We start from the raw sequence: 10,748 nt of genomic DNA, 5'->3' as shown, positions 1-10,748 counted from the left end.
TTCGGAATTACTATTGTAAGCCTAAAATATCATAAAGGCAACTTAGCAATACCTCTTAATTAAAAATTATAAACTAAGGAAAACCATAATTTGCTGTGCGCCTTCACGCGAGTTCGATTATCTGATCATGAAATTTGACCTCATTTCTGTGATTTTTCGGCTTCACGGTTGGTGGACGGTTTTTCGTAATTTTCTCAAAAATGTAAAAACTCCAGAACCTAAAACTTATATCACGATTCTTAGCATACCATAGGTTATCTCTGGACGAAATATTAAGGAGTCCATTTATCCGACCTTGTGCCGCCCTTCACGCGGTGGTGAGGTAGAGTGACTCTTAAGTGCCTCTCGACTTCCCGTCGGAAAAAAGTTTTCTTTAATTTTTTGCCCAAGAAAAGGGTTTAGGACACATGTTTCAAAAATAGTTTAGTTGTTGTCCAATTCTCTTTTTTGCGTCGCCACAAGCCAAAAATGATTTTTGGCCAGACCACCCCTGGCCCTGTGGACAGCGATCGAAAATTTCAAAGATTTTGTCCAGCGTGCAGCGACTACAGCAATGTAGCTCATGGAATTCTATCTTGCTACAAGTTACAAGATGTATTCACTTAGTTCACAGACAAAATATGGAAACTTCAGCTGAAATATTTTTCATACCAGCGTGATCACAGGAGACCCTTCTCTTCGACCTTCATTTGCATATCAAAAATTCACTACTTTGTACGAAAGAATTCTCAAAATGCAGGCGTTTATCGGGCTGAAAAAGCATATCAGTGCATAGTTTATACACCGATGAGGTCATATATTGCCTCAAACCCACGGGTACATCTCTACCTTCCATCCGTCAACTTCTTAAAAACAAAGCAAATCCATGTGTTTGCTCAATTGCGCTTGTGTCAAAGACATTTGCATGATTCTTAAAATTGACCAAGATCTCCTTTTGACCGTTCAAACTTCGTTCGTTTATCTTCTAAGTTGAGGATTTTAGGTTTTCACAGCAACTGAATGGAGATTATATGCCGAGTTGTCCTAAAACGTTGCGTAAACATGATCGGTCGTAACACTTGCGCGCTTGCGTGACTTACAAAGTAGACAAAGGTGATCGATAGGCGCCTTCTCGATAATTTACGTTGAAATATCAGGTCATGAATTACACACAGTGTGGAGAAGATTAAAATTAAAGAATAAAATTTGGCACTCTGGCCATAGCAGACATATCGCGTTTCTTAAAAGGACACAAAAACAAGTTAAAATAGGTTGCAGTGTTCATATTTACAAAACAACACGCATACACTCTGAAACAATTCTTGGAGTTTCTCCCGAGATTTGGTATACGGAACCCGATGAACTAACCCTCCTTTCTGAAAATTTGTTCCTATCATTAATGATGTTACACTCTTATGGACCACAACAGTTTTGAGCGACAAACTCAACATTTCCCTGCGACCATCAAAATCAACTGGACAAATCCAGCTTGATATATTGCGTGACGTGATTGTGCAAACTTTTCTCTTTGTCATACGACCTGTTTCGCGGGTTCTACAAGTTGGAACCAAAATTAATTAATGTAACGAATTAGAATCGAAAGTTATTAAAATGGACTGAATTATGCACCTGTCAATTGAAACCCCCACCCCCCCCACCCCGGGGAAGTAGGGGGCATTGATGGGGGTAACTACGGGTTTTGGCACTTTTTTGTGTCCGAGGGGGTGGGGGATTTGTTGTTTTTTGTTGCATCAGTTTTGCCCGTGGGGTGGGGGATTAGTAAGGTTTTGACATTCGTGGACGAGCGAGGACTGAGGCGAGTGAGTCGCACCCATGTGCTTTAGGCGGATTCAAGATGGACGACATTAAGGTATTGTGTTGATTTATATTTTTTTCTAATTAAACTGAGAGCTCAAGAGTTATTTATTATAGTTTTGAAATCGATAAAGATGAAGTAAATATTCTAAAGATGCAGAATCATCAGATGATCATGACATCTTATGCATCTGTGGAAAGCCAAATATGACAGAGGAAATGATTGGGTGCGACGGGAAAAATTGCAAAATCAAATGGTTTCACTTTTCCTGTGCGGGACTAACTGAGGAGAACGTGCCAGAGGGAGAGTGGCTGTGTGGGGCATGCAGCACTCAGAGCAGGGTCTGAAGGTTGGTTGGGACATTATTTAACATGGTTTGTCCCAGGGGTGGGGGAATTTTTTCACTTTACTTGGGGTTTAGAAAGAAAACAGGGCCCCTATATATGGGGCATTATCACACTTTTTTTCTACTCCAAGGCTAATGCCCCATACTTCCCCGGGGTGGGGGGGGTGGGGGTTTCAATTGACAGGTGCATTACATTTTAATGAGAATTTTAACTTTTAAAAAGGTTTACTTGATTCATAATAATAGGATAATGGGAGTTTTCTTGCATAGGTTTTTATAATTTTTAACAGGATATCACATTTTTAAAGAAAGCCATTTAATCACTAAAATGATGAATAAAATTGTATTTTACGTCAGTGCTTTTGACCTCATAATGATTGAGTAATAATGCGTTTACGAGATCTTTGTAAAGGAATACAAACTAATGGAAAAAAGGAAGGCTCTCTTTACAACCCTCTCCTTGGAATCACTTTCTACTACCCTGCAGTCAAATTTGGTGTGCATAGTGATGGAAATAATTTACTCAATTGAAAAGGAAGAACATAGTCAATGCCAAGCTCTGTTCTGTTGGGATCAACATAAGCTAAGGAGTAACACTCAGCATCCTTCAAACAGGACACATCATGAAGATTAAACAGGATCTGAATTAGTAACAGAATCAAGGTTGTAACTACAAACTGTGCAACCGTTCTTTTTTACTGGGAAATGTTATTATCTGGAGGGGAAGGAGTGACTGGAACTTTCAAGTCAAAGTAGTGATAGCTAATGGGCCCATAAAGTCTTTTTTAATAATTGTCCAACAACCCTGTAATGATGATAATAGTAATATGTTGCTAATAATGATGTTAATGAAGGGTAGGGGTTAATAATCTTCATAATGATGATGCGATAACAGCTACTGGCACAGTAATGTTGGAGAGGCCATATGCAAGTAACCACTTGCCTGACAAACCTGGCAGTGATCAGGTGGCATTCACTTCACCTGGAAAGTCCACAGGAGATGCAGCACTTTACGTGGGGAGCAGGTGTCTGGCCTAAACCTTAACCCCTCCCCCCCCCAACCCACCAGAATAATGATGATGACGATGATGACAATGAGCGTGAAAAGTATAATATATATGACATAATGCGCATTGCATGACACCCAAAGGACCAGTTCTGAGGTAAAATGGTAAGAAAGCATAGAGATAATTACTTGTATGGTTCCCAAAACCCATTACTGATTGGGTTTTACTGGCCAGGAATTATGCCTGTTTGATTCAAACTCTCAACAACAGAGCTTTAAAAGCTTTAATTTCCCCAATGTACAAAATGTTTTACATCGTTATGATGGTTTACATTGTACAATAAATAAACTCTAGATAAAAATTACTACTGTTCAGTTCATAATTGGGTTTTATTGGCCAGAAATTATGCCTGTTTGATTCAAACCCTCAACAAAAGAGCTTTAAAAGCTTTATTTTAAAGCTATAACTATCATTAGAACACACTTTATTTATAATTCTTGGAATTTGATTCCATTTCCCCAATGTACAAAATGTTTTACATCATTATGATGGTTAACATTGTACAATAAATAAACTCTAGATAAAAATCACTACTGTTCAGTATGACGTATTGTAGATGACATTTGCTAATTGTACGACTGTATACCAGTTCACTGGTATAATTGCTGGTGATTATTGAGTTGCCTGTGCTGTGATTGTTAAGGATTGCATCATATCTCGCCATATGAACCTTGCACAGGATGCTTTTCACATGAGTGCTACATTTCAAAATAGTTGCCTTATATTTTGACATTGTTACCAAGTAAGTGATGAATGCATTAGAAAAAATTCAATTCCTAAGAGCAAAAACGTGCCATCAAGTTTAGAGGAACACTTTAAAATAAGAGATATGAAGTTTTTGTTGATTGAATTACATGAACCCATCAAATTGTAGTGGAAACTGGCCCTTTATCTCGATGTGAGTAATTCAAACAACTGGAAGAGAATGGTTTCAACTTCAAACAAATATTTACCACAGAATTCTACCACACCCAAGCAATTAATACACGAAAACAACTATATATCTCAGGCTCAGTGAAAATATTGAATTATCCCCTCAACTTTGTCTTTGGGATTACTGGTATTCAATAGTATTAAATTCATTTCAAATACAGCAAATAGTTGTTAAATAGAGAAGTTATAAATAAATAATAAAAGTTAAAATCATAAATAAGCCCCAAAACAGCATAAAAACAGATCAACTTGTGGCCCTCCTAAATAGTCAATCACCAAGAACTTGGAGAACTACCTAAGTTATTTATGCTCCCTAAAGATATCTAAAAAAAACATATACAAATACTAAAAGTAATTATAGATGTGAGCTCTTTATTGCATTCTGACTGTCCAGGAGAAAAACAAGGAGCAAACTTCTGGAAGCTTTACTTATTGGTAAGCCTGCACAATGCAATGTGTTTCATGCTCTCTAACATTATGACCAGCTTCAGAATTCTATCAAATAGTCACAAAGACAAAAGTAGACTTTAATGAAAAAAAAAATAAAAAAATAAAAAACCCATGTTCAGCAAAATGATCTTGTACACATGTGCATACATTGTACATTAATAACCTTCCTAAAGATTGAGAGTTTGCCGCAAATGGCATTCATCATTGTAGAAATTCTTAAAATATACCATAAGTTAGTCACCAATAGTATACCCTAGGTCAAACAGCTGCTGAATGACATCCATTCCCACAAGCAGATCAGTACCCTTGGCCGGGGCATCAACCAATGCACAAACACTAAACTGGTGTCCTCGAATTGCGAGCACAATTTGTATGGTTTCAAACTGGCCTGACCTTCTTCCTGCTAATTTAGCTTTCCTTTTCTTGTTGGGATCAGGTTGCAGGTTCAACTTCAATAGAAGATCTCTGGATATGCCAGTGGCTACTTCATTGCCAGTGTCAAACAAGACACGCCAATGCCCTGGAACTGGAATCACCTCACCAAATTCATTCTGCATCTCAACTGGTTCTTCATCCCTTGATGTGACTAAGGGTTTATACCCTGAAAACAGTATAAAAATACAAAATGGTAACTGCAGGGTAGATTAAGAAGCTAGTTTCCTCAAAATTTTCAGTTCAGGCTTACTCAAGGATTTTAAAACAGGCTTATCACTGCCAGAGTTCCACCAGCTACTTTATAACACGTTGCTGGTTACTCTGGTCAAAACAATTTCCTTTAAACCCTCAATGAACTTTTCACAGTCATCTACTTTTGGTGTCTGATGTCTACTTCAAAACATTTTGATACCCCTGCTTACTGTAATGTAATCTGCAAATAATGAGGTAGTTACCTAATACATGGCAAAACTGCTAAATCCAATGCTCAGTCCTTACTTAGCAAGGTCTTAGGTACCAAGATACTTCACTTCCAGAGGGGGAAATTGGGGTCTATTAGAAACTGCAAAACCGTAGAAAAAAAATCCTCCAAAACTGCAAAACCACAAAAAAAATTGATCAAAACTGAAAACTGCATGCAAAACTGTCAAAATCAATAAATTTTCAGATCCCAGTTAAGAAAACCCTAATCGATCTGATGCAGTGGTGACAAGTGCAGCATACAGAGGTTTTGCCGCTATTCGAGATCAGTGGAGGCACATAATTGCTGCTCAGATCGAAAGAGAAACGGGAACCCAAATAGGAAAAACAGAAAACCACATGAAATACCAAATCTGAAAGTCCATTGGTATTATAGATGAAAGCCAAAAACCAAATGGTAAAAAACAGCAGTGTTCTCCCTTATTTTAAGCATGATAGGTAAAATAGATTTTCAAACTGGTAAAGCAATCCTTTTACCTGTTGAATTTTCAAGAATTCAAAGCAATTTTAAATGGTAATAAGAGGTTCTATAGGTGGTAAATGTTACTGCTTACTGACTAAAAAGAGAACACTCAACAGAAAATCTACCAACCACAATGAACGCAAGGACTGAAAAACCTTTCACACTGTCTTTCTCTGGTCAAGACTGAACACCAGATCAACACATGTCTGTAAAATAGAGATGATGCTGGAAAGTAACTTACAATAAACTGTTATATTCCTCACAAGAAAGAGTAGAAATAATGGGTCAGTTTCATTTGCAAATATCCCTTAAGCTACAGCATACAATTAGTTACCTCTAGGTTGAAACATTCATGTGCCTCTTTAAGTCCTCCATAAACACTTCCATCATCTTGGAGGTCCAGTAGTATTTTATCCACATCCTGTTCAGGAAACAGAAATCAATCTTTTTAGTACCACAGAATATGAAATAGAAATCTTGTTGGCACCTCTACATCCTCATTCCAGCTCAGGGCTTTCTTCTTCCTGTCACCTCTTGCTCCAAGGGATGGGAAGAGGATCATAAGCTGGAGTAAAAAGCGGATCTAACTTACACTTACTGCAAGTTTGGGTTGGGCCAATAAAAAAGTTGTCAAAAAATTTGCTTTAACTTGTCTTCAATAGTCTTTCATTACTCATTATAAATTTAAGAAAAACAATCGCATTTTGTCTCTCTGTTAAGAGTAAACTTGTTTGATTCTGTTTATTTTAAAAATTACAAGCAATCCTTTTGTATAGTTTGTGTCCTGACCATGTTTGGAACCTGAGATCTAGGACCTGGTCACTTATGAGTCATGATAAAAACTTCACCTGTGACTCCTGCCTTTGGGGTGTTACAAGTATATGGCCAGTTTGTGGCCAAAGTATTTCCTAAATGACAAGCCACACCCTTTATTTCAAACCTTACTCCCTTGGTTTGTACATGTGTGAAAATTGCATAATTGCATAAATGGGCAAGATTGACTCATCATATCTCTCTTGAGGATTAGGTGACCTTCAACAGTATACAAACATAAACTCTGTTTTATCTCCAATAGACTCCAACCAAAGATAAATTGCTTTCTCATTTCTTCAAATAAGTGATATATTTAACAAAAGAGAAAAATATCATATTTCAAGGGCTTTCACAAGTATAGTTGTTGCTTATCATGACTTTCAATGCCCTCTGCGTGTGGAATATGTGATAAATGCAGTTAGTTTACAAGAATTGACATGCGATAGGGTCAAGTTAAAAAAAAAAAAAAACTAAAAAAGCAAATTGAAAAGCAAGTCTTGCAGGGGGAAGGGGGGGTCTAAATTTGCCAAGACACTTAGACAATATAAGTTTCTCAAAAATCAGCTGACAACTGCACTGTTGAAAGCTTACCTGTGGTTTACAACTGACATTCCCGCAAAAAATAAACAGCTTGCTGGATCTTCCTAGGTGGCTTTGACAGCTTGATTCAACTTGATATTCTAGACAACATCCAACTTTGAGTCCTTTCTTTGTTACCTCTTCATTTGTCCAGAAAGATCTGTTCTTTAACTTTTGTAGCTGGAAGGGTTCTCCTTCACCACTTTCACTGCTATTGATCTTCCTGCAGAAAACGTTGCTGGTTGTAGATGAACCACAATTTCGTGCTATGGCAACAACTACACAGCGGCCACAAGTGGGGATTAATGGAGATGTATTCAGTCCAGGCTGGTGCTGTGGAACATATAGAGAGCACTTAGAGCAAGGAACAAGACAAAATATGCTTAATAGAATACATAAGAAAGTTTGCAGAACAGATCTTCAGGTACATGTATTCTGAGTGATGAATGAAAAGGTTGTCTAACCCGCACAAATTCTGGATGTGGCCCCACATATTTGAAATTTTCATTAGTGTCATCAATTTGCATAGGTGACTATTCAATCACAAACTCTGCAATCAGAGAAGTGACCATAAGCTGAAGCAATAAGATCCCTAAGATGTCTATGATAGGTCCACAGGACATCTCTTACATGGGTTTCGCAATATTTAAGGTGTTCATTGAGGGTAAAAGTACATGGTAATTTTAAGACTGAAAAAGGGGTGACCCCTGACAAAGGCACTAGACAGGAGAGCCAAAATGTTGGGTCTATGAATTGTAACGTCTTGGTTTCATTCATTAAATCTTTGAACCAGAGTAGCATCAACCATGTCTGCTTGTCCACCTGGTTGCCATGCAGGGTTCTCCCTTATTTTAAGCATGACAGGTAAAATAAATTTTCAAACCGGTAAAGCAATCCTTTTACCAGTTGAATTTTCAAGAATTCCAAGCAATTTTAAATGGTAATATGAGGTACTATAGGTGGTAAAGGTGGTAAAAAATTTGCTTTAACTTGTCTTCAATAGTCTCTCATTACTCATTATAAATTTAAGAAAAACAATCGCATTTTGTCTCTCTGTTAAGAGTAAACTTGTTTGATTCTGTTTATTTTAAAAATTACAAGCAATCCTTTTGTATAGTTTGTGTCCTGACCATGTTTGGGACCTGAGATCTAGGACCTGGTCACTTATGAGTCATGATAAAAACTTCACCTGTGACTCCTGCTTTTGGGGTGTTACAAGTATATGGCCAGTTTGCCAAAGTATTTCCTAAATGACAAGCCACACCCTTTATTTCAAACCTTAATTCTTTGGTTTATACATATGTGAAAATTGCATAATTGCATAAATGGGCAAGATTGACTCCTCATATCTCTCTTGAGGGTTAGGTGACCTTCAACAGTATACAAACAGAAACTCTGTTTTATCTCCAATAGACCCCAACCAAAGATAAATTGCTTTCTCATAAGCATAGCTTTTGCTTATCAGGATTTTGCCCTCTGTGTGTGGAATACGTGACAAATTCAGTTTATTTACAGGAATTGACATTTGATAGGGTCAAGTTAAAAAAAAAAACAAAAACAAAAAAAGGAAATTAAAAGTTTTTCAGGGGGGAAGGGGGGGTATAAATTTGCCAAGACACTAGGACAATCTAAGTTACTCAAAAATCAGCTGACAACTGCACTGTTGAAAGCTTACCTGTGGTTTACAACAGACATTCCTGAAAAAAATGAACAGCTTGCTGGATCTTCCTCGGTGGCTTTGACAGCTTGATTCAACTTGATATTCCAGAAGACATCCAACTTTGAGTCTTTTCTTTGTTACCTCTTCATTTGTCCAGAAAGATCTGTTCTCTAACATTTGTAGCTGGAAGTGTCTTCCTGCACAGGTTCCACTGCTATTGATCTTCCTGCAGAAAACATTGCTGTTTGTAGATGAACCACAATTTCGTGCTATGGTGACAACTACACAGCAGCGGATTAATTGAGATGTATTTAGTCCAGGCTGGTGCTGTAGAACATATAGAGAGCACTTAGAGCAAGGAACAAGACAAAATATGCTCAATAGAATACATAAGAAAGTTCGCAGAACAGATCTTCAGGTACATGTATTCTGAGTGATGAATGAAAAGGATGTCTAACCCGCACAAATTCTGGATGTGGCCCCACATATTTGAAATTTTCATTAGTGTCATCAATTTGCATAGGTGACTATTCAATCACAAACTCTGCAATCAGAGAAGTGACCATAAGCTGAAGCAATAAGATCCCTAAGATGTCCATGATAGGTCCACAGGACATCTCTTACATGGGTTTTGCAATATTTAAGGTGTTCATTGAGGGTAAAAGTACATGGTAATTTTGAGAGACTGAAAAAGGGGTGACCCCTGACAAAGGCACTAGACAGGAGAGTCAAAATGTTGGGTCTATGAATTGTAATGTCTTGGTTTCATTCATTAAATCTTTGAACCAGAGTAGCATCAACCATGTCTGCTTGTCCACCTGGTTGCCATGTGAACTTTATTACATTTTATAAGCAAAGATATATTTAACATGCAAGAAAAATATCATATTTCAAGGGCTTTCACAACTGTAGTTGTTGCTCATCAAGAGTGTGTGAAAAGTCAAGTTTTCACACACACGAAAAAAGGCTGAATGAATTCATGATGAAGAGCAAATTAAAACAAAGAAGTTTTGCAGGGGGGGGTGGGGATCCAAATCAATGAGAGGGGTCTAAGAACACTAGGACAATGTAAGTTTCTCAAAAATCAGCTGACAACTGTACTGTTGATATAGTAGTAAAAGTTTACCTTTCGTTCACAACAGACATTCCTGCGAAAAGAGAAAAACTCGATGTGTCTTCCTCCGAACTTCGCAAAGCTCGTTTGAATCTGACATTCCAGAATACACCCAACTTTGAGTTTTCCATTTGTTACCTCTTCATTTTTCCAAAAAAAAATGTTCTCTAAAGTTTGTAGCTGGAAGATTTTTCCTTTGGCAATTCCACTGCCATCGATCTTCCTGCAGAAAACATTGCTGGTTGTAGATGAACCCCAATTTCGTACTATGACGAGAACTACACAGAGGCCTCTTTCAGGTACTTTCCAAAAAGGTTCTTTCCACTCTATAGACGGATACTGTGGAAAAATGGCTGACTGAATGAATTGAAGGATATCACTAAGGAAAAACCATACAACGCCAAATTTAATGCATAAAGAAGAAGGTGTTACTGAGTAAAGCCTTCACTCAACAGATATACTTGGATCAAAACATAGAAAATTCAATTCTAGAAATGATTTCTAAAAACTACCTTGGTGTTGGAATTAATTCCAAAAAGTCATTAAGAGGAGAGGTCGTATGAAGTAATGTACGTAAAATATCTGCCATCCTAAAATTGGCAATAATACATGC

At 37.4% G+C, this 10,748-nt stretch overlaps 1 protein-coding gene across 1 annotated transcript; it reads right to left on the bottom strand.

The window, feature by feature from the left end:
* Positions 1-5,515: 5,515 nt before the first annotated feature.
* Positions 5,516-10,724, bottom strand: LOC149044740 (uncharacterized). Its single transcript, XM_089207865.1, has 5 exons — positions 10,648-10,724; positions 10,148-10,514; positions 9,037-9,369; positions 7,374-7,694; positions 5,516-6,390 (listed from the first exon to the last, which is right to left on the bottom strand). Exons 1-5 carry the CDS (start codon positions 10,722-10,724, stop codon positions 6,283-6,285), a joined length of 1,206 nt encoding a protein of 401 aa, XP_089063991.1. The 3' UTR covers positions 5,516-6,282.
* Positions 10,725-10,748: the final 24 nt, after the last annotated feature.

Source organism: Pocillopora damicornis, chromosome 5, assembly GCF_964200805.1.
Source record: "Pocillopora damicornis chromosome 5, jaPocDami1.2, whole genome shotgun sequence".
Classification (NCBI taxonomy): Eukaryota; Metazoa; Cnidaria; class Anthozoa; order Scleractinia; family Pocilloporidae; genus Pocillopora; species Pocillopora damicornis.
Note: the sequence above shows the minus strand (reverse complement) of the source record. Positions and strands in the feature narration are given on the sequence as shown.